Source organism: Lampetra fluviatilis, chromosome 64 (assembly GCF_964198595.1).
Source record: "Lampetra fluviatilis chromosome 64, kcLamFluv1.1, whole genome shotgun sequence".
Classification (NCBI taxonomy): Eukaryota; Metazoa; Chordata; class Hyperoartia; order Petromyzontiformes; family Petromyzontidae; genus Lampetra; species Lampetra fluviatilis.
In genome coordinates, this window is record NC_136338.1 from 4,702,410 (window position 1) to 4,730,348 (window position 27,939).

General features: G+C 52.9%; 1 protein-coding gene across 2 annotated transcripts in view; it reads left to right on the forward strand.

Moving 5' to 3' along the window:
- Positions 1-27,939, forward strand: part of LOC144951839 (ethanolamine kinase 1-like) — a 74,379-nt gene that overhangs the window by 31,323 nt on the left and 15,117 nt on the right. The window contains exons 2-4 of one of the 2 annotated variants that reach the window (XM_078882170.1): positions 1,993-2,062; positions 7,568-7,705; positions 12,501-12,622. In XM_078882170.1, the coding sequence (XP_078738296.1) occupies positions 7,658-7,705; positions 12,501-12,622 (170 nt within the window). In that variant the 5' untranslated portion in view covers positions 1,993-2,062; positions 7,568-7,657. The remainder of the gene's footprint in view (positions 1-1,992; positions 2,063-7,567; positions 7,706-12,500; positions 12,623-27,939) is intronic. The other variant, XM_078882169.1, reaches the window with a different exon arrangement.

The following is a 27,939-nucleotide window of genomic DNA, read 5'->3' on the forward strand; positions in this document are numbered from 1 at the left end:
TTCGGGTGGCGACACAGATGTTCGACCCCCGGATCGTTGCGTGGGCCACCAACCACCACCCCCTCAAAAGAGAGAGAAAAAAAATAATCTGACGAATCCTGTTATTGACGGAGAAATCCCTACGTGTGTGGTGAGAGAGGGGTCTGTGGGGGGGGGGGAGCGGGTAAGTTTCGCCGTCTGACGTGGTGGCCGAGTGTTATTTAAATTCTGCATTTCTCCTGTGAAAACGTCCACCCCGGTCCCCAAGTGCGTTTCCGGCTTTCGCTTGTTCGCTCGCTCGCGCGTGCAGTTAGTTTTTCGTCGTCTTACAAATGTGTAATTTTTTTTAATGCCAGAGGAAGAAGGTGGCCATGTTTCCTGGTGCGTTCTTTTTTTTCTTGCACCACCCCCGAGTTTTGCCCGCGCACGCTCACGCGAATACGTCTACTGTACTCCCTCAACGCCTTGCGAACTCCTTCCCCGCTCCCCCCACCGTTCTTCCTCCTACTCCTCTGCTTTGCCAGGGGTCTGCGTTCCCACCGCTGGTGTCGTCATCTCCAACCTCGGTTTTGATTCGCAAGCAAGCGCCTCCTCCAAATTTCTCCCTCCCCACGTTAAAAAAAAAAATCTTTAAAATTTTTTTTTTTAAATATGCACATCTCATTGGGCGACGTGCCCTGAATATTCTCCGGTGGCAACGGTTCAATGCGAGTCCAACTCTGGGACTGGGTTTTGGTGTTCGTGGTCTCACCGGCAAGAGGCAGGTTCCCTTGATTCAATTTTGCTGATAATTGTTTTTTTACCCTTCTATCTGACAACAAAACTGACACCTTTTTACAAGGAGTCATGTTTGCATAGACCGCAATACCTGCAGTCATAATGCAAACAAAAAAACATTACTCTGATAATGTACGCACTGTCCTTGAAGTTGATTGGTCCACACCCGAGACAGCTTTCCTTAGAGCCTAGTCTCACATGGGTTGCACCAGATAGAAGGGTAAAAAAAACAATTATCATATTTTTACTGGCAAATGAGGTTCCCAATTTTGCTGGTGAACTCCTCAGCCCGTTTTAAACACGCAATGCTTTCGCGACCAATGTCATCAATAATACAGCTTGTTTTTGGGTTGGATGTCCGCACATTTGCACCTGTAATTTAAGGACCGAAACAGAGTGATTTCTCCACACCTGTCTGCCGCCCGATTTTGAAGCCAGTTGCAATTACGGGCGAAAATGTTGTACTTTGATTGCAAATGTTGTGGCTTTGCTCGCCAACACACAACCGTTGTGTCGTACAGGTAACGAATTGGCCACGTTCTGTTTCACACGACAGACCTTACTAAATTGGCTGTGTCGTATGCAGGTGGGTTTTGACGACACATTTATATATTTACGCGATCTGGCCCAAAAAACGTATTCTGGTTCAAAGCCACGGACCACAAGGAGAGCAGACCGCGCGCAAACATCGATTTGGGATCGGCGCGCGCGTAGAACAAGACCTCGCACACGCCCCCTGAGCGCGCGTGTGGCGTGTGTGTCTGTGTGTACGCGCGGAGCATCTCTGAACGAGCGGTGTCTGCGAGCCACACGCGTGTCTCCCCTGCCGGCGTGGGAACTGGTATTGCACACGCATGTACGGTGAACTTCTTCCGTGCCGTACACGCCAATCGGAGGCGCGCTACAATTGCCCAGCCGCAGAGACGTTACCGTCAACTGAACCACATGAATCATTCTCTCTCTCTCATTCTCTCTCTCATTCTCTCTCTCATTCTCTCTCTCATTCTCTATCTCATTCTCTATCTCATTCTCTATCTTTCTCTATCTTTCTCTCGGCCCGACGGTTGACGCGCTCGGAAAAATTCGTCGCGGAAACATTTCTGCCTGCACCCCCCGTGTGTGTTGCCTGTGTGTGTGTGTTGCCTGTGTGTGTGTGTTGCCTGTGTGTGTGCGTGTTGCCTGTGTGTGTGCGCATGTTGTGTTTTTGTGTGTGTGTGCGCGCGCGCGTGTAAAAAGGTAAAGGAGTCCGGGCGTGGTGTTGGTCACCCACCCCCTCCCCCTCGTGTGCCGCACAGACCCCGCTCAGGTGCTGCTCCACGCGAACGGCGCTCTGCCTGTTGACCTCCGGGGGAAACTGCAACGGCCGCGGCGTCGCACTTTTTGCTTGCGGAGCGAGCGTGTGTGTGCGTGCCTGTGTGTGTGTGTGCGTGCCTGTGTGTGTGTGCACGTGCCTGTGCCTGTGTGTGTGTGCGCGTGCCTGTGTGTGTGTGTGCGCGTGCGTGTACCTGTGCGCGTACCTGTGTGCGCGTGCCTGCGTGTGTGTGCGCGTGCCTGTGTGCGCCTGCCTGTGTGCGTGTGCGTCTGTGTGCATGCAGGGGTGTGCGTGTGGTGTCTGCGTGTCGTATGTGCGTGCGCGGTGCAAGCAGTGTGCGATGCTTGTGAAAGCGTGTGTGTGTGTGTGTGGTGTGCGTGTATTAGATGTCTGTACGTCGTGTGTGCGGGAACTGCTGTGCGTGCGTGCGTGTGTGTGTGTGTGCGTGTGTGTGTGTGTGTGCGTGCGTGTATGTGTGTGTGCGTGCGTGTATGTCTTTATCTTTGTAGTGGGGAGCGGTAGTGCAGCGGTTAGCGCGCTGCGCTATGAACCCGGCGACACGGGTTCGATTCCCGCTCACGGCCAACACCAGTGACGATTATCTGAACCGGTCCCGGGCCTCCCCTAGGTCGACTCAGCCTCAAATGAGTACCTGGTGCGGTGTGTAAACATCGCCGCTAGGGAGACAAAGGCGGTCGGGCGTGGTGCTGGCCACCTACCCACCCCCTCGTGTGCCGTTCCGGCCTTCATAGGTGCTCGCTAACAGCACTTGCCCCTACAGTCTGTTAAGGCTACACGGGGGATCTTTATCTTTGTGGGAAGTTCGCATTGCGAAGCTCCCCACTTCCCCGGGCTCCCCAATTGCTGCCCCCCTGTAGCAGCGGCTAACTTTGCCCCGATGGTCGAGCGTGTCGGGGGGGTGGGTGGGAGTCCACAACATTTTTCAGCGGATTATCGAGAAAAAAAAATAACCAAGCACAGGAGACTGGGGGGAGGGGGGGGGTGGACACGGACCCCCCCCCCCCCGCATCTCTTATTATAAATTCGATTACATTATTGCACCGGGTCGCTCGGAAAGAGAGCTGCCGCTCGCCGCTGCCGTGTGAACCGAGTAGAATAATTTGCAGGTAATATCGCGGCCTTGGGATGTTTGGCTCGGTTAAAATGGTGTGCGCGGTGTGTGTGTGTGTGTGCACTGTGTGTGCACGGTGTGTGTGTGTGCACTGTGTGTGTGGTGTGTGTGTGCACTGGGTGTGTGTGGTGTGTGTGCACTGGGTGTGTGTGGTGTGTGTGCACGGTGTGTGTGCACGGTGTGTGCGCACGGTGTGTGTGTGTACGGTGTGTGTGGTGTGTGTGCATGGTGTGCGTGTACGGTGTGTGGTGGGTGTGTGTGTACGGTGTGTGGTGTGTGTGCGTGGTGTGTGTGTGTGTGTGGTGTGTGTGTGCACGGTGTGTGTGCGTTTCTAATCTGTGGTACGAAACCATAAAACCTAGCGGAGACCAATCGCAGAACAGGGTGAGAAAAATACAAATTCCACTCCCTCAAGCACACTACTGAACCAGGGGGAGATCATACAAACTCTACTCACTCTGTAGAACAGGGGGAGATCATACAAACGCCACTCGCTTTGTAGAACAGGGGGAGATCATACAAACTCCACTCACTCTGTAGAACAGGGGGAGATCATACAAACTCCACTCACTCTGTAGAATAGGCGGAGATCACACAAACTCCACTCACTCACTCTGAAGAACAGGGGGGGATCATACAAACTCCACTCTGTAGAACAGGGGGAGATCATACAAACTCCACTCACTCACTCTGTAGAGCAGGGGGAGATCATACAAACTCCACTCTGTAGAACAGGGAGAGATCACACAAACTCCACTCACTCTGTAGAACAGGGGGACATCACACAGACTCCACTCACTCACTCTGTAGAGCAGGGGGAGATCATACAAACTCCACTTACTGTAGAACAGGGGGACATCACACAAACTCCACTCACTCACTCTGTAGAGCAGGGGGACATCACACAAACTCCACTCACTCTGTAGAGCAGGGGGAGATCATACAAACTCCACTCACTCACTCTGTAGAACAGGGGGACATCACACAAACTCCATTCACTCACTCTGTAGAGCAGGGGGAGATCATACAAACTCCACTCACTCACTCTGTAGAACAGGGGGAGATCATACAAACTCCACTCACTCACTCTGTAGAGCAGGGGGAGATCATACAAACTCCACTTACTGTAGAACAGGGGGAGATCATACAAACTCCACTCTGTAGAACAGGGAGAGATCACACAAACTCCACTCTGTAGAACAGGGGGAGATCATACAAACTCCACTTACTGTAGAACAGGGGGAGATCATACAAACTCCACTCTGTAGAACAGGGGGAGATCATACAAACTCCACTCGCTCTCTCTGTAGAACAGGGGGAGATCATACAAACTCCACTCACTCTGTAGAATAGGGGGAGATCATACAAACTCCACTCTGTAGAACAGGGGGAGATCATACAAACTCCACTCGCTCTCTCTGTAGAACAGGGGGAGATCATACAAACTCCACTCACTCTGTAGAACAGGGGGAGATCATACAAACTCCACTCACTCACTCTGTAGAACAGGGGGACATCACACAAACCCCACTCGCTCTGTAGAACAGGGGGAGATCACACAAACTCTACTCGCTCACACACACACTCTCCAGAACTAAACACAGAGAAGTTCCCTAGGATTGATAATCAAACCCAGGGCCCTAATTGCTGCTAGCCGCGTCGCCACCACCGCTGTGCTGCCATTCCACTGCCCATGTTATTGATTTACAATCACGAGGCGTTGGCTGCCCCCTTCTCTTCTTTCCATGACCACTTTTACGGCTCCGGCAAGGTGGGGGATTGGCGGGGGGGGGCGGGTGGCGCTGTCGCTGTGACGTGTCCGGACATCTTCTTGGTTCTTTGGGTAAAGTCGTCACGTAGAAGGGAAATAATAAAATGATAAAAATAAAACCTAATAAAATAATTCTCACGACGTTTCGGCCACAACGCAAGCAGCCGTCCTCGGGTGAAGAACAGGTCTGTCGGTAAAGTCACGTAGAAGGGAAATAATAAAATAATAAAAATAAAACATAATAAAATAATTCTCACGACGTTTCGGCCACAACGCAAGCAGCCTTCCTCGGGTGAAGAACAGGTCTGTCGGTAAAGTCACGTAGAAGGGAAATAATAAAATGATAAAAATAAAACCTAATAAAATAATTCTCACGACGTTTCGGCCACAACGCATGCAGCCGTCCTCAGGTGAAGAACAGGTCTGTCGAGAAGACAGCGTCTGAATGAAACCACCACCAGGCTTGGCAGCGTATATTTAAGCTGGGTTGGAGGACATGCACGGATCGCGTTTCCGCAAGCTGTCCCTCTCCCTCTGCGTTCTCTTTTTTCCGGATCGGCCTTTCCACACTCCGATCCATCTTCATCTCCCCCACACCTCACACCTCCCCGGAGGTTACCAAGTGTCAATGTGACGATGGGGGGAGGGAATTCCCAACCCCACCCGGCCTCCTCATAGCAGAGGTCGCAACCGGGTACCCGATACCCGCACCCTACCCGATACCCGGCTACCCGTACCCGGCAGGGTACGGGTACGGGTAGCCGTTTGCGACCCTGGTGCGGCCGGGTACGGGTACGGGTAAGGAATCAATGCTCTGTGTGTGCGGTGTGTCTGTTTGCTCTGGGTGTGCGGTGTGTGTGCGTGCGGTGTGTATGCGTGTGGTGTGCGTGCGGTGCGTCGGTATGCTTAGGTGTGTGTGCGGTGTGTGTGCGTGCGGTGTGTATGCGTGTGGTGTGCGGTGCGTCGGTATGCTCTGTGTGTTGGTTGTGTGTGTGTGCAGTGTGTGTGTGTGCGTGCGGTGTTTCGGTATGCTTAGGTGTGTGTGCGGTGTGTGTGCGTGCGTGCGGTGTGTGTGTGCGGTGTGTCTGTTTGCTCTGGGTGTGCGGTGTGTTTGTTTGCTCTGGGTGTGCGGTGTGTGTGCGTGCGGTGCGTCGGTATGCTCTGTGTTGGTGTGTGTGCGTGCGGTGTTTCGGTATGCTTAGGTGTGCAGTGTGTGTGTGTGTGTGCGGTGTGTCGGTATGCTTAGGTGTGCAGTGTGTGTGTGTGTGCGGTGTGTGTGTGTGCGGTGTGTGTGTGTGCGTGCGGTGTGTGTGTGTGCGGTGTGTGTGTGTGCGGTGTGTCTGTTTGCTCTGGGTGTGCGGTGTCCGTGTGCCGGGTGCTCCTTCCGAAACCACATATCTACAGCATCTCACACGACCTCTCCCTCCGCATCTCACACCCCCAACGCTTCGACGCGGTTTACGCTAATCTGAAAGGGGGGCGGGCGGGCGAACCGTCGTCCTCTGGGTGCAAGGCATGAATATAAATAAACGACATGGGCGCTCCAGTACAAAATGAGACACCCCCCCCACCCCACCACCGGTTATCTTACTGCGGGGCATGCTAACCTGTAACATCCTACGCTTCTCCGTTGTTACCGGACGTTCTTCAAAATCTCGGGGGGGGCAGGGAGTATGGGGCCCCCCCTAATTGGGTATTGCGCGCACGCCCGCCCGCCCGCACGCGTAGCAAACGTCAACGATGCCACCGACCGCTGCTGCAGGTTTCGATTTAAAGCTTTCGTGACTGCAGGGATTCATCTTGTTGGTTCTTTCGGTAAAGTCACTTGGAAGGGAAATTATAAAATAATAAAAATAAAACATAATCAAATAATTTCGATTTAAAGCTTTTGTGACTGCAGGGATTCATCTTGTTGGTTCTTTCGGTAAAGTCACGTAGAAGGGAAGTAATAAAATAATAAAAATAAAACATAATCAAATACAATTCTCACGACGTTTCGGCCACAATGCAAGCAGCCGTCCTCAGGTGAAGAACAGGTCTTTTGGAAAGACTACGTCTGAATGGCCGAAACGTCGTGAGAATTATTCTATGTTTTATTTTTATTATTTTATTACTTCCCTTCTACGTGACGACTTTACCGAAAGAACCAAGAAGTCGCTGCTGCAGGCTCGGGTTCCGTTCCACGCGGACGGGGGCAACCCCCAGCCTCGCGGCGCGAACGCACAAATTATTCCCGTTCGAATTTCTTGTCGTTATACAGTGGGGGGCTGGTTGTGGGGGGGGGGGGGGGCGGGAACAAAAAAAAAATCACTTGCCTCGCGTAATTTCACGCACGCTTCAAACGCGCAAGCTTCTCGCCTTACCCCCCCCCCCCACCTCCCACATCTCTTAAGCCGTCGCTGTGGGGGGCTGCTCAGTGGGGGGGGGGGGGGGCGGTTACGATGGCTCTCTTCGCCGGCGAAGAAGAAGGGGAGGAGGGGTGGGGAGCGACGTTGGCTGACGCGGGGGGGGGGGTGGTGGCGTGTGCGTGCGTGTGCGTGTGTGCGTGTGCGTGCGTGTGCGTGTGTGCGTGTGTGCGTGCGGCGCGTGCCTGCAGCTGTTCACAGACGGCATCACGAACAAGCTGGTGGGCTGCTCGAGAGGGGACAGCCGGGAGGACGTGGTGCTCATCCGCGTGTACGGCAACATGACCGAGCTGTTCGTCGACAGGGACAACGAGCTGAAGAGCTTTCAAGTGAGAGACGCCCCCTCGCCGCCAGGCGTGGCCAACACCACCACTGCCACCACCGCCACCACCGCCACCACCGCCACCACTGCCACCACCGCCACCACCGCCACCACCGCCACCAACATCGCCACCACGGCCACCACCGCCACCACCGCCGCCACCACCACCGCCGCCACCGCCACCACCGCCACCACTGCCGCCACCACCGCCACCACTGCCACCACTGCCACCACCGCCACCACCGCCACCACTGCCACCACCACCGCCGCCACCACCACCGCCGCCACCACCACTGCCACCACCACCGCCACCACTGCCACTGCCACCACTGCCACCACCGCCACCACTGCCACCACCACCGCCGCCACCACCACTGCCACCACCACCGCCACCACTGCCACCACCGCCACCACCGCCACCACCGCCACCACCGCCACCACTGCCACCACCACCGCCACCACTGCCACCACTGCCACCACCACCGCCGCCACCACCACTGCCACCACCACCACTGCCACTGCCACCACTGCCACCGCCACCACCACCGCCACCACTGCCACCACCACCGCCGCCACCACTGCCACTGCCACCACTGCCACCACCACCGCCACCACCACTGCACCTCCACTCCAGAAATTCAAAATGGGAATGTTTAATCGTGGGACCTCCTTTGCCAGTACCAAAATATACTAATAGGGTTGAAACTTTCGTGACTGCAAGGATTCATATTCTTAGGTGTTTTCGGTAAAGTCACCAGGTAGGTAAAAAAAATTAAATTAATAAAAGTAAAATAAAATAAAAAATCACGACGTTTCGGAGGCAACACAAGCTTCCGTCTTCAGGTGGAACCGTCACACCAGAGTAATGAGAGCTCGGGGTGAGTAGATACATCATGGGACCTCCTTTGCCAGTACCAAAATATACTAATAGGGTTTTTCCCCTTTTTTCTGACAACAAAACTGACACCTTTTTGCAAGGAATCATGCTTACATTAACCACAATACTTGCAGTCAAATACAAACAAAAAACAACACTCTGATAATGTATGCGTTGTCTTTGAAACTGATTGGTCCACACCAGAGACAGCTTTCTTTAGAGCCTAGTCTCATACGGTGTTCGACCAGATGACGCCAAAATGCGCACAGTTCGAAGACACCGCACTACCAGAGTAATGAGAGGCTCGGGGTGAGTAGATACATCATGCGACCTCCTTTGCCAGTACCAAAATATACTAATAGGGTTTTTCCCCTTTTTTCTGACAACAAAACTGACACCTTTTGCAAGGATTCATGCTTACTACATTAACCACGATACTTGCAGTCAAATACAAACAAAAAACAATACTCTGATAATTTATGCATTGTCTTTGAAATGCCCCCCCACTTCCGCCGATAAGATGACATCGGTGTGCCATTGGGGGTTTGTGACCAGCAGCACCGATGATGATGATGATGGGGGTGGTGTCTTTCACTCTTTGTTTACTGTCGGGGAGGGGCTGCACTAAACGCTAATGCTGGGGACCTTGCAACGAAGAACACCGGGTTTTAGAATGTGCTCAAGCTGTGAGCGTGGCACGCGTGGTTTTAATAAAGTTTTCAAATAAGTTGAGAAGAATGCACAGCGCTAGCAAGCCCCCGCCGGTCATGCGTTCAATCCCCGGTTGGGAGATTGACTTCGGCCCATCATCACCGTCCACCTCGTGTGTGGATAAACTAAGTACTGGTTCTTTCGGTAAAGTCACGTAGAAGGGAAATAATAAAAATTCAACATAACAAAATAATTCTTCAGACGCTGTCTTTCCGACAGACCTGTTCTTCACCTGAGGACGGCTGCTTGCGTTGTGGCGGAAACGTCGTGAGAATTGTATTTTATTATGTTTTATTATTTCCCTTCTACGTGACTTTACCGAAAGAATCAAGAAGATGAATCCCTGCAGTCACGAAAGCTTTAAATCGAAATTATTTGATTATGTTTTATTTTTATTATTTTATTATTTCCCTTCTACGTGACTTTACCGAAAGAACCAAGAAGATGAATCCCTGCAGTCACGAAAGCTTTAAATCGAAATTTTATTCTGTATTATTTTTATTATTTTATTATTTCCCTTCTACGTGACTTTTACCGAAATAACCAAGAAGCTGCTTGGTTCTTCACTCCACTTTTTTATTTTTTAGTAACTCGAATCAAACGGCTGAGCAGCCAATGGGAGAGGTTCCTGCGCGGACGCTGCGAAAAGGTGTCGTGCATCGGGTTTAGGGGCTGGGAGGGAGTTGTTGCGTTATTTTTCTTGGATCGACATTCGAAAGAGCAGCAGCAGCTACAGCAGCAGCAGCAGCTACAGCAGCAGCTGCAGCAGCTACAGCAGCAGCAGCAGCTGCAGCATCAGCAGCAGCAGCTACAACAGCAGCAGCTGCAGCAGCAGCAGCTGCAGCTACAACAGCAGCAGCTGCAGCAGCAGCTGCAGCAGCTACAACAGCAGCAGCTGCAGCAGCAGCAGCTACAGCAGCTGCAGCAGCAACAGCTACAGCAGCAGCTGCAGCAGCAGCTGCAGCTACAGCAGCAGCTGCAGCAGCAGCTGCAGCTACAGCAGCAGCTACAGCAGCAGCTACAGCTACAGCTGCAGCTACAGCAGCAGCTGCAGCAGCAGCAGCTACAGCAGCAGCTACAGCAGCAGCAGCTGCAGCTGCAGCTACAGCAGCTGCAGCTGCAGCTACAGCAGCTGCAGCTGCAGCTACAGCAGCTGCAGCTACAGCAGCTACAGCAGCTGCAGCAGCAGCTACAGCAGCAGCAGCTGCAGCAGCTGCAGCAGCAGCAGCAGCTACAGCAGCAGCAGCTGCAGCAGCAGCAGCTACAGCAGCAGCAGCTGCAGCAGCAGCAGCTGCAGCAGCAGCAGCAGCAGCAGCAGCAGCTGCAGCTACAGCAGCAGCAGCAGCTGCAGCAGCAGCAGCAGCTGCAGCAGCAGCAGCAGCAGCAGCTGCAGCAGCTGCAGCAGCAGCAGCAGCAGCAGCAGCTGCAGCAGCAGCAGCAGCAGCTGCAGCAGCAGCAGCAGCAGCTGCAGCAGCAGCAGCTACATCAGCAGCTACATGAGCAGCAGCAGCAGCAGCAGCAAGCAAGCGGTCCTCGCCGTTCAAACTCTCGGCGATTGCGAGGGGAGGGCAGGGTTCCGTGCAAATTCTCCCGGTTTAATTCGAAAGGCCGTGGGGTCGGTTTGGCGGCAGAGGGACAATTGCCCGCACAAACTCGTCCGGATAATCTCGATTTGAAGCTTTCGTGACTGCAGGAATCCATACTTTTTGGTTCTTTCGGTAAAGTCACGTGGGTAGAAAATCAAATAAATCGTGACGTTTCGGGCGCGACATCAGGTGGATACTACACTATGAGATCTCTTTGCCACTGGTAAAAGAGATCTCATAGTGTAAATGCTTACCCCAAGCTCTCAATACTCTGATATTGCACTGTGTTTGAGTTGTACGCCTTCTGGTGTCATCTGGTCCAACACCAATGGGGACTAGGCTCTAAAGAAAGCCGTCTCGGGTGTGGACCAATCGACTTCAAGGACAGTGCATATTATTATCATTATCAGAGTTGCTTCTTTTTGTTTGCTTTGTTGACTACTTGTGTTGTGGTCATTGCAAACATGATGCCTTGAATAAAGGTGTCAGTTTTGTACCAGTTTAAAAGGGTAAAAACCTACTATTATATCAGGTGGATAGTTTTGTGGCCTATAACCTGTCCCCCCTCCACCCCTAGCGGTCGATTTTTTTTTTTCCTTAACATCGTCCGTGAAAGCGTTTTGCGTGAACGGTGATAATATAATTTTAGTCTGTTTAACACGTAAGGCTTTCGTGAACCAAATATCAGCCGCGACGTAGGCGTTTTTGGGTTGGATCGCGTGAATATAAATGTGACGAACCTTACTTAATCGGCCGTGTCGGGTGTTGGCCGGTTTTAACGACGCATTTATATTCACGCGATCCAACCCAAAAAAAACCTATGTGTTGGATTTTTTGTTTTGAGTCTGATGATTTTTGAAATGGAGAACCGAGAGAGAGAGAGAGAGACGTCAAACTCCGTTGTTTGGCTCTTGCGTCGCTGATTTCCGCACGCAGATGTCGCCGCCGTAAGTTGGCCGGGGCCCGCTGCTGCCGCCAGTCTCTTCTGACTGTGGGCCCTCCCTCCCGGCCACCCACCCACCTGCCCACCCACCTGCCTACCTGCCCACCTACCTGCCTGCCCACCCACCTGCCTGCCCACCCACCCACCTGCCTACCCGCCCACCCACCTGCCTACCTACCTGCCCACCTGCCCACCCACCCACCTGCCTACCTGCCCACCCACCCACCCACCTGCCCACCCACCCGCCTACCCGCCCGCCCACCTGCCTGCCCACCCACCCACCTGCCTACCTGCCCACCCACCTACCTGCCTACCTGCCCGCCCACCTACCTGCCCACCCACCCACCTGCCCTCCCACCCACCTGCCTACCTGCCCGCCCACCTGCCTGCCCACCCACCCACCCGCCCACCCGCCCACCCACCTGCCTACCCGCCCACCCACCTGCCTACCCGCCCACCCACCCGCCTACCTGCCCACCCACCCACCTGCCCACCCACCCACCTGCCTACCTGCCCGCCCACCCACCCACCCACCCTGCTTGCCGGTGATTAGCTTTCCCCGCCTCGCGAAATGACACCCCGGGGAGTCGATCCGACCCTGTTTCTGCCGCTGACTCTGCTGCTGCTTCTGCCGCTGACTCTGCTGCTCCCGCCGCTGCTGCGGTGACGTGTCACCTCGCCGCAGGTGCTGCAGGCCTACGGCTGCGCGCCCAGCCTCTACTGCACCTTCCTCAACGGCCTCTGCTACGAGTTCATGCACGGCCACGTTCTCGACACGGCGCTGGTTCGACAGCCGGACATCTTCAGGTGACTTGCGCGCAGTAAACACTCGGCCGTCGCCGCTGCTCCTTCTATAGGAGGAATGGGCGAGATACACTTCTGAACAGAGATAATTGAGTGGATTACGACATCTATTTTATTTCATTCCCCGCTGGACCGGCTGTCACATCTGTTTTATGCTTCGAATAGTTCAGCGTCGAACTCAGACCCATGTCTAGCAGGGAGCACGGGTCAAAGCGAAATCTGGACCGGGGCTTTGCCGATGCTGTGGGGGGGACGCCTGATGCCGCATTTGGCGGCGCGTCAAAAGATTCTGCGGCCTGGGAGTGACGCGCGGAGCCTCACGAATCCCACAAAACCCTCGACCGCATCGTCAACACGCCGCCGATGCTGATGCTGCGGTCCTTGACTCCTTTAAAGGAGGAAGGGACGAGATCCCCCACTCAGACAATTGAGCGGAGAACAACATCTAAAATGGCATCTCGAATCTGCCGCTATTCACCCATACGAAAGACGACGACAGGGAGAGAGCGGGAGGTTCTCTCTGCCTAATAAGCGTGGGCAGTTCGGACGATGATGAACGTGGTGTGTTGTAACCAGGCCACAAGTTGAGGCCTGTGAAACCATTGCTACTGAAGTGGTGGTGTGTCCTTCTCAGAATGAAGGGGGCCGTTTTTGGCTGATGGGGGGATGTGTCAAACAAAAAATGCATCTACTCTATGAGATCTCTTTTACCAGTGGCAAAATATAGTAGTAGGTTTTTACCCTTTTAAACTGGTACAAAACTGACACCTTTATTCAAGGCATCATGTTTGCAATAACCACAACACAAGCAGTCAAAGCAAACAAAAAGAAGCAACTCTGATGATGATAATAATATGCATTGTCCTTGAAGTTGATTGGTCCACACCCGAGACGGCTTTCTTTAGAGCCTAGTCCCCATTGGTGTAGGGCCAGATGACACCAGAAGGCGTACAACTCAAACACAGTGCAATATCAGAGTATTGAGAGCTCGGGGTAAGCATTTACACTATGAGATCTCTGTTACCAGTGGCAAAATATAGTAGTAGGTTTTTACCCTTTTAAACTGGTACAAAAACATGATGGCTTGAATAAAGGTGTCAGTTTTGTACCAGTTTAAAAGGGTAAAAACCTACTACTAAAATTGCATCGTTTCCCCCCCTCCCTCCCGTACCTTCTGAGTCGTTAATGATCTCATGTGCTATCTAGATTAGGATGTTTGCAATTTTTTTTGCAGTTGCTCGCTGTTTTCTGCACAAATGGATGAACGGGGGTTCTGGCTAGACCCTGATCCGGCGGGTCAAGTTTGAAGTGGAAAACCTTTGTTTGTCACTGTTAATGATTGTATTCTCTGATAGATGGCAATCGGACGAGCAGGCAATGTGCCTCTTTTCCCCCCCCATATCACAGCTGTCCCCCTCCATGTGGAACACGGCAACGCCCATGTTGCCCATTGGCCGCGCACACCTCTTCTGGGAGGGCAAATAATCTTGGTCAGCAAAAAGTCGCGACACAAGTCTGGAGCGGTTTGGACATTAGGTGACTCCTCAAAGTCCACGAGGGCTTTGCTTGAACCCAGTCCTGGTGAGGTGCCAGATGGTTCTAGGCAAGGAGCGGTTTCCACATGCAGTGTCTCATCAGCAGCAGAGAGTCGAGCTTTGCTTGATCCCAGTGTTGATGAACTTCTGGATGGTTATAGGCAAGGAGCGGTTTCCACATGCAGTGTCTCATCAGCAGCAGAGAGTCGAGCTTTGCTTGATCCCAGTGTTGATGAATTTCTAGATGGTTACAGGCAAGGAGCGGTTTCCACATGCAGTGTCTCATCAGCAGCAGAGAGTCGAGCTTTGCTTGATCCCAGTGTTGATGAACTTCTGGGTGGTTATAGGCAAGGAGCGGTTTCCACATGCAGTGTCTCATCAGCACAGGGCCGGATCGAGGCGTGGGGGGGGGCGTGGTGCTTTCGGGGCTTTAGCCCAGGGGGCCTTCACCAGCCGGAGAGGGGCCTCCAGCGATGAAGTGAAAAGTAGTTTCACTTGTTGTGAATGCTGAATTGTATTTGTTGTTGGCCTTGTAAAAGTACATTTTAATTTTTATTGAACTTTGTTTTCCTTTTCAAAATATCACTGGGGGGCGGGGGGGGGCTCATGGTACATGTGTCCCAGGGGCCTACACAATCTTAATCCGGCACTGCATCAGCAGCAGGGGTGTTCATGAACCTCTGGATGGTTCTAGGCAAGGAGCGGTTTCCACATGCAGTGTCTCATCAGCAGCAGAGAGTCGAGCTTTGCTTGATCCCAGTGTTGGTGAACTTCTAGATGGTTATAGGCAAGGAGCGGTTTCCACATGCAGTGTCTCATCAGCAGCAGAGAGCCGAGCTTTGCTTGATCCCAGTGTTGGTGAACTTCTAGATGGTTATAGGCAAGGAGCGGTTTCCACATGCAGTGTCTCATCAGCAGCAGAGTCGAGCTTTGCTTGATCCCAGTGTTGATGAACTTCTGGATGGTTATAGACAAGGAGCGGTTTCCACATGCAGTGTCTCATCAGCAGCAGAGAGCCGAGCTTTGCTTGAACCCAGTGTTGATGAACTTCTGGATGGCTATAGGCTGCCCAGATGGTTATCGGCACGGGCCTCTTTCGACATCCGTTGTCTCATCAGCACTAATGCTGGCGCACCCGCCCTGCGTACCTCCCCGCTATCGGTGCTTGTCACCGGCCTGGGGGGTCAGGGGGTGGGCAGTGGCCCTGCTGACGCGGCGCCTGTCCACCTCGGTTACGTTTGCCCGGCGCGTGCGTGACGGTGGCCTGGCGGTGCACCCCGACCCCCTCCCAGTTTCGAACGGTTCAGCGCTTCTTCTGCGCTCGCCGCTGGGCGTTGAGAGTCTGTGGCGGGCTGGGGGCACGTGGGGGTGGCGGGCTGGGGCACGTGGGGGTGGCGGGCTGGGGGCACGTGGGGGTGGCGGGCTGGGGCACGTGGGGGTGGCGGGCTGGGCACGGGCAGGGGCTGGGGTCAAATTGCTCTAGCACGTGGACTTTGGAACTCGTCTTGAAAGGCCACAACGTTTGCCGAACGTTCCGTTCACGTTTGCGTGGCGGGGAGGGTGGGGGGGGTGCGTTGGGGTTTGTTGTGAACCGGTGGCACGATTGATTTTTTTAAAAGAGCAGAAAGGGGAGAGTTTCTATTTGGTTTAGAAGGCTCGCCTCACCACCGCCGAGGGCGGAGGTGGGAGTGGCCGCATCTCAGCCAATGGCGTGGGGCACGGCACCGCCATGCAGCAGCAGCAGCAGCAGCTGCAGCAGCAGCAGCAGCAGCAGCAGATGCAGCAGCAGATGCAGCAGCAGATGCAGCAGCAGCAGCAGCAGATGCAGCAGCAGCAGCAGCAGCATTTCTCACCTTCTCAAAGGGAAGCGTTCTGTGGCGTGGCTCTCAATGGGAGTTTGTTTAAGCGCGACGATCCCGTTAAACTTTTGGAACCGAATAGCTTTTATTTTGAGCAGGTAAGGGGCCATCCATTTAGTACGTGCGCAAAAAATCTGTCAAAACTTGTGACACCCTTCCCCGAATCCTATAGAACGGCCGATATTTAATCCACGCAGAAGCGATCAAGGATTTATAATATTAACGTGTTTAAGCCAACGGTCCACCGCCTGACTATCTAACTCATTTTAAGGCCGATGTAGACAAATTAATATCGAGGCTTCACCCGCCCCCCCCCTCTGTTTACTATGCGTACATTGTCAGTAGACCCCCCCCCCCCATACGCAAGCGTACGGGTTTGGGTTAACCCCCCCCCCCCCACTGACCTGCTACGTAGTTTTATTTTGTTTGTTCACAAGCGAACCTGTCCGTCGCAATCGGTAGCTCCGATGACCGCCGCTCACCATCGCATGGAAATTCGGAGCAGCAGCCAAAATACTCTGAAGGCCGCGTGGCGTTGATTCTAAATGGAGAGACTTGCAAACTCCAAATATACAGGAGGCGTCGGGGTCGGGATTGAACCCACGCGACCTCCTGTACACCAGGCGAGGTCGTTAACATCTCGTAGCTGCCGTGCTGATGATGAGAGAGAGAGAGACTCCAAATATACAGGAGGCGTCGTGGTCGGGTTTTAAACCCACGCTACCTCCTGGAAATCCACATGAGCACAGGGCGAGCGACCATGCAACTCCTCCTGATGGAGACCGCTCGTGTTGCGATGGAAACGTCGTTTTTTTTATTTTAATGTTTTTTTATTATCTACGTGACTTTACCGAAAGAACCAAGGTGGTGCATCAGCCAGTCGTCTCGGTCATCTCAGTCAGTCGACCCGTGGCACCTGCTGGGTCTGCCCCGTGACCTCCTGCCAGCGGGCGCTCGACACTTCACGTGGCAGCCTCAAGGTGCACTTGGCCTGGCACAAGCGTCGTGGCGACGTCACTGCCACTTAGTGGCGAATGGCGGTTGTTGTTGTTGTTGTGTAGCGGTTTTCACGCGTTACGCTACGAACCCAGCAACACGCTCGCGGCCACCCACACCACCAGTGACGATTATCCAAACCGGTCCTGGGCCTCCCCTAGGTCGATTCGGCCTCGCACGAGTAGTACCTGGCGCGGTGTGTAGTGAACATCACCGCTGGGGAGACAAAGGCAGCCGGGGTTTGGTTGCTTGCCGCCCCAAACGGTTAGCGCTACGCTGCGCTACGAACCCGGAGACCCGAGTTAGATTCCCGCTCACGGCCAACACCGGTGACGATTATTTGAACCGGTCCTGGGCCTCCCCTAGGTCGACTCGGTCTCAAATGAGTATCTGGTGCGGTGTGTAGTAAACATCGCCGCTGTGGAGACAAAGGCAGCCGGGGTTTGGTTGCTTGCCGCCCTAAACCTCTCGTGTGCCGTGCCGGCCTTCCTAGGGTGCTGCTACTCGCTAACGGAACTTGCTTCGTCAGCCTGTTAAAGGCAAAACGGGGATGGGGGAGAAATGTTTTGGGTGTTTTTTTTTTTGTGTAGCAACCTTTTACGCACGAGGATTGGGAGGATTGGGAGGCGCGTCTATGGATGAGCGTCCACACGTGGTTTGAAATGAGCGAGAGGTTGTCTCGTCGTTACGAGAGTTTTGGGGGGGGGGGGGAGAGGCGATGGAGGTAGGGAGGGAAGTCCGATTGTGGGAGATCTTGCCAAGGGAAGAAGCAAGAGAGAGAGGAGTGTTGTGATCTGGTGTGTGTGTGTGTGTAGGTTGGTGTGTGTGTGTGTGTAGGTTGGTGGGTGGGTGTAGGTGTGTGTGTAGGTGCATGAGTGGATAGGTGGGTGGGTGAGGTGAGTAGGTGGATGAGTTGTTGTGACTGGTGGTGGTGGAACAGTGTGGTGGTAGTGGGACACAGTGTGGTGGCGGTGGTTGAACACTGGTGGTGGTGGCGGTGGTTGAACACTGGTGGTGGTGGCGGTGGTTGAACACTGGTGGTGGTGGTGGCGGTGGTTGAACAGTGGTGGTGGTGGCGGTGGTTGAACACAGTGTAGTGGTGCCCTGTGGTGGTGCAGTGGTGGTGGTGGCGGCGGTTGAACACTGTGGTGGTGGTGGTTGAACACTGTGTAGTGGTGCAGTGTTGTGGTGGTGGTGGTTGAACACAGTGTAGTGGTGCAGTGTTGTGGTGGTGGCGGTTGAACACAGTGTAGTGGTGCACAGTGTGGTGCAGTGTGGTGGTGGCGGCGGTTGAACACAGTGTAGTGGTGCAGTGTGGTGCAGTGTAGTGGTGGTGGTGGTTGAACACAGTGTAGTGGTGCACAGTGTGGTGCAGTGTGGTGGCGGTGGTGGTAGTGTTGGCGCAACGGTGTACAGGATGAGAGGACACCGTGGCGGTGGGACCGAGTCCTCGACACGTGGGTGCGGAGGAGCGAACGAGTCAAGTTCACGGGGAGCGTAAACCGTGGTGGTGGTAGCAGGGGCGGCGATTTAGAAGAAGAGTGGTGACCCCGCGGGTGGGTGACCCCGTGGGTGGGTGACCCCGTGGGTGGGTGACCCCGCGGGTGGGTGACCCCGCGGGTGGGTGACCCCGCGGGTGGGTGACCCCGCGGGTGGGTGACCCCGCGGGTGGGTGACCCCGCGGGTGGGTGACCCCGCGGGTGGGTGACCCCAGAGTCTATCGGTGACTGCTGGATCATCAATCGACCGCACCGCACCGCACCGCCCCCCCCTGAATTATCTCCGCTACAGTGAGGCTCTCGCAGCGCTCGCTGTTGGCATTGGTAGCCGGGGGGGGAGGAGGTGGGGGAGTGCTTGAACGACTGCTGTTTGAACAATACTCAAGGCCACTTTTCAAAGTCGGCCGTGTGTTTGCGTTGTTCATAACGGACGGGCACACACACGCTGACTTCTTAGCCCCCCCCCCCCCCCCTTTGATGATCTCGTCCGATTTTGTTGTTTCTTTCTCGGCAAATGCGTGCAAGACTCTTCAAGGGCTTTGTCGGGGTCCCACCTTTTTAATCTTAACAACAACTGTCGAATAACAAGTCACAGCTAGTTAAAACCAATATTTATATGTAGAGAAGTGTTCCCACGGACGCACTCGGAGACGGAGGGTAGGTTAAGGGTTTTCGCCAGGGTTTATTAAAGCTCCTTCTTGGTTCTTTCGGTAAAGTCACGTAGAAGGGAAGTAATAAAATAATAAAAATAAAACATAATAAAACAATATAATAATATAATATTAATTTATTACTTCCCTTCTACGTGACTTTACCGAAAGAACCAAGAAGATGAATCCCTGCAGTCACGAAAGCTTTAAATCGAAATTTATTAAAGCTGTTACAATACTACACAGCCAGGGTACACAACTCCCAGGGGTCTAGGGCTCCTACTCTGAGTCCCTGCCGGCTCGCTCCGGTCTCTCTCTCTTTCGTGTCGGATCGGGGACTCTGCCGACTCCACCGAGCGGAGAGAGAAGCACCTCGACGGCTGCTACCACCGGCTTCTCCCCAGCAGCATTAGCATCATCATTAGTAGCACTATCAGCAACAGCATCATCATCATCAGCTTCAGCTTCAGCAGCATCATTAGCAGCATCATTAGCAGCATCAGCAGCATCATCATCAGCAGCATCATCAGCATCGGCAGCATTAGCAGCATCATCAGCATCAGCAGCATCAGCAGCATCAGCAGCAGCATCAGCAGCATCAGCAGCATCATCATCAGCACCATTATTAGCACCATCATCATCATCAGGGTCCTACTCTGAGTCTGGGTCCCTGCCGGCTGGCTCCGGTCTCTCTCTCTTTCGTGTCGGATCGTGGACTCTGCCGACTCCACCGAGCGGAGAGAGAAGCACCTATTCTTGGGTTTTTTTCGGTAAAGTCACGTAGGTAAGAAATTAAAATTAATTAAAGTAAAATAAAATAAAAATCATGACGTTTCGGAGGCAACACAAGCTTCTGTCTTCAGGTGGAACAGTCACAGCACGATAGCTGTATCAAGTGAGTGCTCTCACTTGATACAGCTATCGTGATTGAAATTTTATTTTTATTTTACTTTAATTAATTTAATTTTTTTTACCTACGTGACTTTACCGAAAAAACCTTAGAATATGAATCCTTGCAGTCACGAAAGCTTCAAATCTAGAATCTTAGAATTTCTCTTTACTTGATACAGCAATGGTGCTGTGACGGTTCCACCTGAAGACGGAAGCTTGTGTTGCCTCCGAAACGTCGTGATTTTATTTTTATTTTTATTTTACTTTTATTAATTTTAATATTTTACCTACGTGACTTTACTGAAAAAACCCAACAATATGAATCCTTGCAAGTCACGAAAGCTTCAAATCTAGAGAAGCACCTCTACGGCTGCTACCACCGGCTTCTCCCCAGACTCACCTCTCTACCCCTCTCTCTACCCCTCTCTCTACCCCTCTCTCTACCCCTCTCTCTACCCCTCTCTCTACCCCTCTCTCTACCCCTCTCTCTACCCCTCTCTCTACCCCTCTCTCTACCCCTCTCTCTACCCCTCTCTCTTCCCCTCTCTCTTCCCCTCTCTCTTCCCCTCTCTCTACCCCTCTCTCTACCCCTCTCTCTACCCCTCTCTCTACCCCTCTCTCTACCCCTCTCTCTACCCCTCTCTCTACCCCTCTCTCTACCCCTCTCTCTACCCCTCTCTCTACCCCTCTCTCTACCCCTCTCTCTACCCCTCTCTCTACCCCTCTCTCTACCCCTCTCTCTACCCCTCTCTCTACCCCTCTCTCTACCCCTCTCTCTACCCCTCTCTCTACCCCTCTCTCTACCCCTCTCTCTTCCCCTCTCTCTTCCCCTCTCTCTTCCCCTCTCTCTTCCCCTCTCTCTTCCCCTCTCTCTACCCCTCTCTCTACCCCTCTCTCTACCCCTCTCTCTACCCCTCTCTCTACCCCTCTCTCTACCCCTCTCTCTACCCCTCTCTCTACCCCTCTCTCTACCCCTCTCTCTACCCCTCTCTCTACCCCTCTCTCTACCCCTCTCTCTACCCCTCTCTCTACCCCTCTCTCTACCCCTCTCTCTACCCCTCTCTCTACCCCTCTCTCTACCCCTCTCTCTACCCCTCTCTCTACCCCTCTCTCTACCCCTCTCTCTACCCCTCTCTCTACCCCTCTCTCTACCCCTCTCTCTACCCCTCTCTCTACCCCTCTCTCTACCCCTGGTCCCCTCTTACTCTACCCGTTCCCACAGTGACCCCGCTTAGGTCACGGGGTCTCCCTTAAGTAGCCCAGGAGACGTGACGTCATCGCACTGAACGGGCACACCTGACGCCACGTCCCCATGTTACTCTACATATACATACAGGTTGCTCACATCTTTTTTTTTCTAACACTCGTATGGGACTATCGTTTTTAATGGGTAACGAACGGTTAATGCTGCACTGTAACACAATAACAAATCTTTATTAATAGCTTCGGAAAAGCCTCGCACTTGTTTCGCGCGCTCATCATTGTCAACGCGTCCCTGGAATCTTCTCCCAGGCGGTCTCCACAGCCCCGGAGGGCAGCACTTTTCTCGTGGAGAAGTTTCAAATTCTCTGAAGTGTTGACATTGTTTGAAGTTTTTCTCTGCTGGAACCTCCTAACAGTAATAGGCTCTCAAGTCTCCAAAGTGGCAGCAATTTGCCTGCACTGTAGCGCTGCTGCCGCCTTTCCACCCCCGTTTTCACAAGCCCTGCAGAGCCGGGTTTGTGGAAATTCCACATTCCTACGCTTGGTGCTTTCCCACAATTTGTATCTTGCCAGCTCGGGGTGGGGGGGGGGGCCCGCTGAGCTTCTCCGTTACAGCTCCTTCGTCAGGAGCGCGGAGCTGGCGATGGCAAATGATAGTTTGCCGTCGCGTGGAACATTCTAGCAGCGGCCAATAAACTATAAACGTGTGGCGATGTCCATTTCTAAAATGTGGTGGGGAGGGGTAAACGGAGTATACGGAGGAAAAATAACCACGCGACCACGGGGGCAGAGAGAGAGAGAGACACCGCAAACTCCAAATATACAGCAGGTGTCGTGGTCAAGATTGAACCCACGACCTTCTGTATACCAGGCGAGGTAGTTGACATCTCCTAGCCACCGTGATGATGATGAGGATGAGAGAGACACCGCAAACCTCAAATATACAGCAGGTGTCAGGGTTAAGATTGAACCCACGACCTCCTGCGTACCAGGCGAGGTAGTTAACATCTCCTAGCCGCTGATGATGAGAGACACCGCAAACCTCAAATATACAGCAGGCGTCCGGGTCAAGATTGAACCCACGACCTTCTGTATACCAGGCGAGGTAGTTGACATCTCCTAGCCACCGTGATGATGATGATGATGATGAGAGAGACACCGCAAACCTCAAATATACAGCAGGTGTCAGGGTTAAGATTGAACCCACGACCTCCTGCGTACCAGGCGAGGTAGTTAACATCTAGTCGCTGATGATGAGAGACACCGCAAACCTCAAATATACAGCAGGCGTCCGGGTCAAGATTGAACCCACGACCTCCTGGATTGCAGGCGAGGTAGTGAACATCTCCTAGCCACTGTGATGATGATGATGATGAGAGAGAGAGAAACCGCAAACTCCAAATATACAGCAGGCTTCAGGGTCAAGATTGAACCCACGAACTCCTGCGTACCAGGCGAGGTAGTTAACATCTCCTAGCCGCTGATGATGATGTGAGAGAGAGACACCGCAAACCTCAAACATACAGCAGGTGTCAGGGTCAAGATTGAACCCACGACCTCCTGCGTACCAGGCGAGGTAGTCGACATCTCATAGCCACTGTGGTGATGATGATGATGATGAGAGAGACACCGCAAACCTCAAATATACAGCAGGCGTCAGGGTCAAGATTGGACCCACGACCTCCTGCGTACCAGGCGAGGTAGTTAACATCTCCTAGCCACCGTGATGATGAGAGAGACACGCAAACCTCAAGTATACAGCAGGCGTCAGGGTCAAGATTGAACCCACGACCTCCTGCGTACCAGGCGAGGTAGCGAACATCTAGCCACCGTGGCGGCGCACGCGCCCATCATTATTGAGAGGTTCCTTCAAGTGCCCTCTCAATCCACACTGAGAGCGGACGGCACTTGGCCACCCCACTCTGCTTACCCGGGTGGACCGGGGGAGCGGGAGGGGGAGATAGCTCCTAAATTTAAATTCCCGGAGCTGGAGATGAAATCAATACTTGGGTGTGGAACAAAAGTTGAATATGACACCGGCGGATGTTTTGGTTGAGCCGTGCACGTTCGCTTTGGAGTGTGTGCCCTGGGTGATCGCAACTGAAGCTTTGTGCGAGTCTTCTAGTCACTGTGTCTTCTAGTCACTGTGCGAGTCTTCTAGTCACTGTGCGAGTCTTCTAGTCACTGTGCGAGTCTTCTAGTCACTGTGCGAGTCTTCTAGTCACTGTGCGAGTCTTCTAGTCACTGTGCGAGTCTTCTAGTCACTGTGCGAGTCTTCTAGTCACTGTGCGAGTCTTCTAGTCACTGTGCGAGTCTTCTAGTCACTGTGCGAGTCTTCTAGTCACTGTGCGAGTCTTCTAGTCACTGTGCGAGTCTTCTAGTCACTGTGCGAGTCGTCTAGCCACTGTGCGAGTCTTCTAGTCACTGTGCGAGTCTTCTAGCCACTGTGCGAGTCTTCTAGTCACTGTGCGAGTCTTCTAGTCACTGTGCGAGTCTTCTAGTCACTGTGCGAGTCTTCTAGTGACTGTGCGAGTCTTCTAGTCACTGTGCGAGTCTTCTAGTCACTGTGCGAGTCTTCTAGTCACTGTGCGAGTCTTCTAGTCACTGTGCGAGTCTTCTAGTGACTGTGCGAGTCTTCTAGTGACTGTGCGAGTCTTCTAGTCACTGTGCGAGTCTTCTAGCCACTGTGCGAGTCTTCTAGCCACTGTGCGAGTCTTCTAGCCACTGTGCGAGTCTTCTAGCCACTGTGCGAGTCTTCTAGCCACTGTGCGAGTCTTCTAGCCACTGTGCGAGTCTTCTAGCCACTGTGCGAGTCTCGGTCGCTGTGACCCATCGCCTGAGCACACACACTGGCGGAGCCAGTGGGGGGGTGGGGTGGGGTGGCACGTACCCCCCCCAAGGGGGCGAACGAAATCCCTAATTTCGATGGGATCATTGGGGTTTATTAGTAATAAATCGGCATTTTGCGACCCCCACTGCCACTGTAGCATATTATGACGTGCCAGGGACTCTGTGAGATGATACGACCATAGTCTGAGTCCATAATGGGCAATAAGTAACGGCGAATCGGTTATAAGTGACTCACAGAATTGTGCGCAGTTGCGTATACAGTCCACGACTTCCACCATCATCTTCTTGGTTCTTTCGGTAAAGTCACGTAGAATGGAAATATTATTATAATAATATAATCTAATTTTTTTATATATAATATATATAATATAATATTATTTTATTGTTTTATTTTTATTTTATTATTTCCCTTCTACGTGACTTTACCGAAAGAACCAAGAAGAACAACTCTAGAATTTCTCATCGCTGGAGGGGTTGCCCCCCCCCCCCTACCTGAAAATCCTGGCTCCGCCATTGCACAGGCACGTGATGTTTTGTGTTTGTTCGGTGTAAGCACGTGACTTGCAGATGAACATTTCCAAGAATAACAATGCACCACTTTTTAGACGGTCAGGCGCGCGGTTAATCCGCACGTCGGACACACAACCCGCGCGCGGGTAAATCGAGGTCGTCTCGGCACGACGAAGACGCGAGTTGACGGACTCGTCCCGTAGCCCGTACGGCAGAGGTCGCAACCGGGTACCCGATACCCGTACCCTACCCGATACCCGGCTACCCGTACCCGGCCGGGTACGGGTAGCCGTTTGCGACCCTGGTGCGGCCGGGTACGGGTAGGCCGCGAGTGACTGGTGAGTCACCGTTTGTCACTCATTTCCCAACGTCTTGTCTCTTCTCACAATTCAAGTTCCTAGAATCAACCCACCCGCGCCTGCAACATGGCTTCATCCCAGAGGTCGCAATCGTACCCTACCCGTACCCGGCCGGGTACGGGTAGGGGTAGGGTACGGCCGAGTACGGGTAACCGTTTGCGACCCTGGTGCGGCCGGGTACGGGTACGGGTAGGCCGTGAGTCACTGCTGAGTCACCGTTTGTCACTCATTTCCCAACGTCTTGTCTCTTCTCACAATTCAAGTTCCTAGAATCAACCCACCCGCGCCTGCAACGTGGCTTCATCCCAGAGGTCGCAATCGGGTACACGATACCCGTACCCTACCCGTACCCGGCCGGGTACGGGTAGGGTACGGGTACGGCCGGGTACGGGTACCCGTTTGCGACCCTGGTGCGGCCGGGTACGGGTAAGGAATCAAAACCCGTTAGCGACCTCTGCCACGCGGCGTCGTCCCTCTCCGTAGCCTCCTTAGCGGTGTCGTCGTCGTGGTGCGGTGAGAGTGGGAGGCTCACGGAGGAAGCTGTGAAGCTGGGACGTGGACGAATGAGACTGCCCCCCCCCCTCTCTCTCTGTTAGAAGTGGGGAGGTGGCCTTGTTGGCTGTGTGGTCGGTGACCTGAGGCCCCACTCCCCCCCCCCGGCAACGACTGAGGACCCTGGGGTTTAAATCCCTGGGGTTTGGACCCTGGGGTTTAAATCCCCTTGTTTGGACCCTGGGGTTTCAATCCCGGGGTTTGGACCCTGGGGTTTCAATCCCGGGGTTTGGACCCTGGGGTTTCAATCCCGGGGTTTGGACCCTGGGGTTTCAATCCCGGGGTTTGGACCCTGGGGTTTCAATCCCGGGGTTTGGACCCTGGGGTTTCAATCCCGGGGTTTGGACCCTGGGGTTTCAATCCCGGGGTTTGGACCCTGGGGTTTCAATCCCGGGGTTTGGACCCTGGGGTTTAAATCCCCTTGTTTGGACCCTGGGGTTTAAATCTCCCGGTTTGGACCCTGGGGTTTAAATCCCGGGGTTTGGACCCTGGGGTTTAAATCCCGGGGTTTGGACCCTGGGGTTTAAATCCCGGGGTTTGGACCCTGGGGTTTCAATCCCCCGGTTTGGACCCTGGGGTTTAAATCCCCCGGTTTGGACCCTGGGGTTTAAATCCCCTTGTTTGGACCCTGGGGTTTCAATCCCGGGGTTTGGACCCTGGGGTTTCAATCCCCCGGTTTGGACCCTGGGGTTTAAATCCCAGGGTTTGGACCCTGGGATTAAATCCCAGGGTTTGGACCCTGGGGTTTAAATCCCAGGGTTTGGACCCTGGGGTTTAAATCCCGGGGTTTGGACCCTGGGATTAAATCCCAGGGTTTGGACCCTGGGGTTTAAATCCCAGGGTTTGGACCCTGGGATTAAATCCCGGGGTTTGGACCCCGGGGTTTCAATCCCAGGGTTTGGACCCCGGGGTTTCAATCCCCTGGTTTGGACCCCGGGGTTTCAATCCCGGGGTTTGGACCCTGGGGTTTCAATCCCGGGGTTTGGACCCCGGGGTTTCAATCCCCTGGTTTGGACCCCGGGGTTTCAATCCCCTGGTTTGGACCCTGGGGTTTCAATCCCCCGGTTTGGACCCTGGGGTTTCAATCCCCCGGTTTGGACCCTGGGGTTTAAATCCCGGGGTTTGGACCCCGGGGTTTCAATCCCCTGGTTTGGACCCCGGGGTTTCAATCCCCTGGTTTGGACCCTGGGGTTTCAATCCCCCGGTTTGGACCCTGGGGTTTAAATCCCCTGGTTTGGACCCTGGGGTTTAAATCCCGGGGTTCAAATCCCTGGGATTAAATCCCGGGGTAAGGACCCTGGGGTTTAAATCCCTGGGTTTAAATCCCGGGGTTTAAATCCCGTGGTTTGGACCCCGGGGTTTAAATCCCAGGTTTTAAAATATGACGAGTCAGCATTTTACTTTCGGTTCTGCGCGTTTTTTTTTTACGCGGCCAATAAATTCCCGGCTCCTTAGAATTTCCCTCCCCCCCACCCCTCCCGATTTTTTTTAAAATCACGGTTGGCTACGTACGGTGTGAAAGAAGTTTGACGTACAACATACATGCGTGTACAGTCAGCATACATGCAGTAGGTAATTGATTTTCCAGCGACTTCAGGGGGGAGGGGAGAGGATTTTCAACAACGCCGGATAATCGCTACATTATTAAAAAATAGCTTGTTTTTGCACATTCATGCACAACTTAATGTTTTAGTTGCCGTTAGTTTTCGAGTGTTTCGAATTTGTTTCACTCTGTGAAATTCGGCAGAAGTAATACAATCGCTCAAATGAGACAAATATCTCCATTTAAAGCTTCTTTCGTGACTGCAGGGATTCATCTTCTTGGTTCTTTCGGTAAAGTCACGTAGAAGGGAAATAATAAAATAATAAAAATAAAACATAATAAAATAATTTCGATTTAAAGCTTCTTTCGTGACTGCAGGGATTCATCTTCTTGGTTCTTTCGGTAAAGTCACGTAGAAGGGAAATAATAAAATAATAAGACATAATAAAATAATTTCGATTTAAAGCTTCTTTCGTGACTGCAGGGATTCATCTTCTTGGTTCTTTCGGTAAAGTCACGTAGAAGGGAAATAATAAAATAATAAAAATAAAACCTAATAAAATAATTTCGATTTAAAGCTTTCGTGACTGCAGGGATTCATCTTCTTGGTTCTTTCGTTAAAGTCACGTAGAATGGAAATAATGAAATAATAAAAATTAAACATAATAAAATAATTTCGATGTAAAGCTTCTTTCGTGACTGCAGGGATTCATCTTCTTGGTTCTTTCGGTAAAGTCGCGTAGAATGGAAGTAATAGAATAATAAAAGATAGAATTAATATTTTATTATGTTTTCTTTTTATTATTTTATTATTTCCATTCCACGTGACTTTACCGAAAGAACCAAGAAAAGACAAAAATCCTTGGGTAGAAG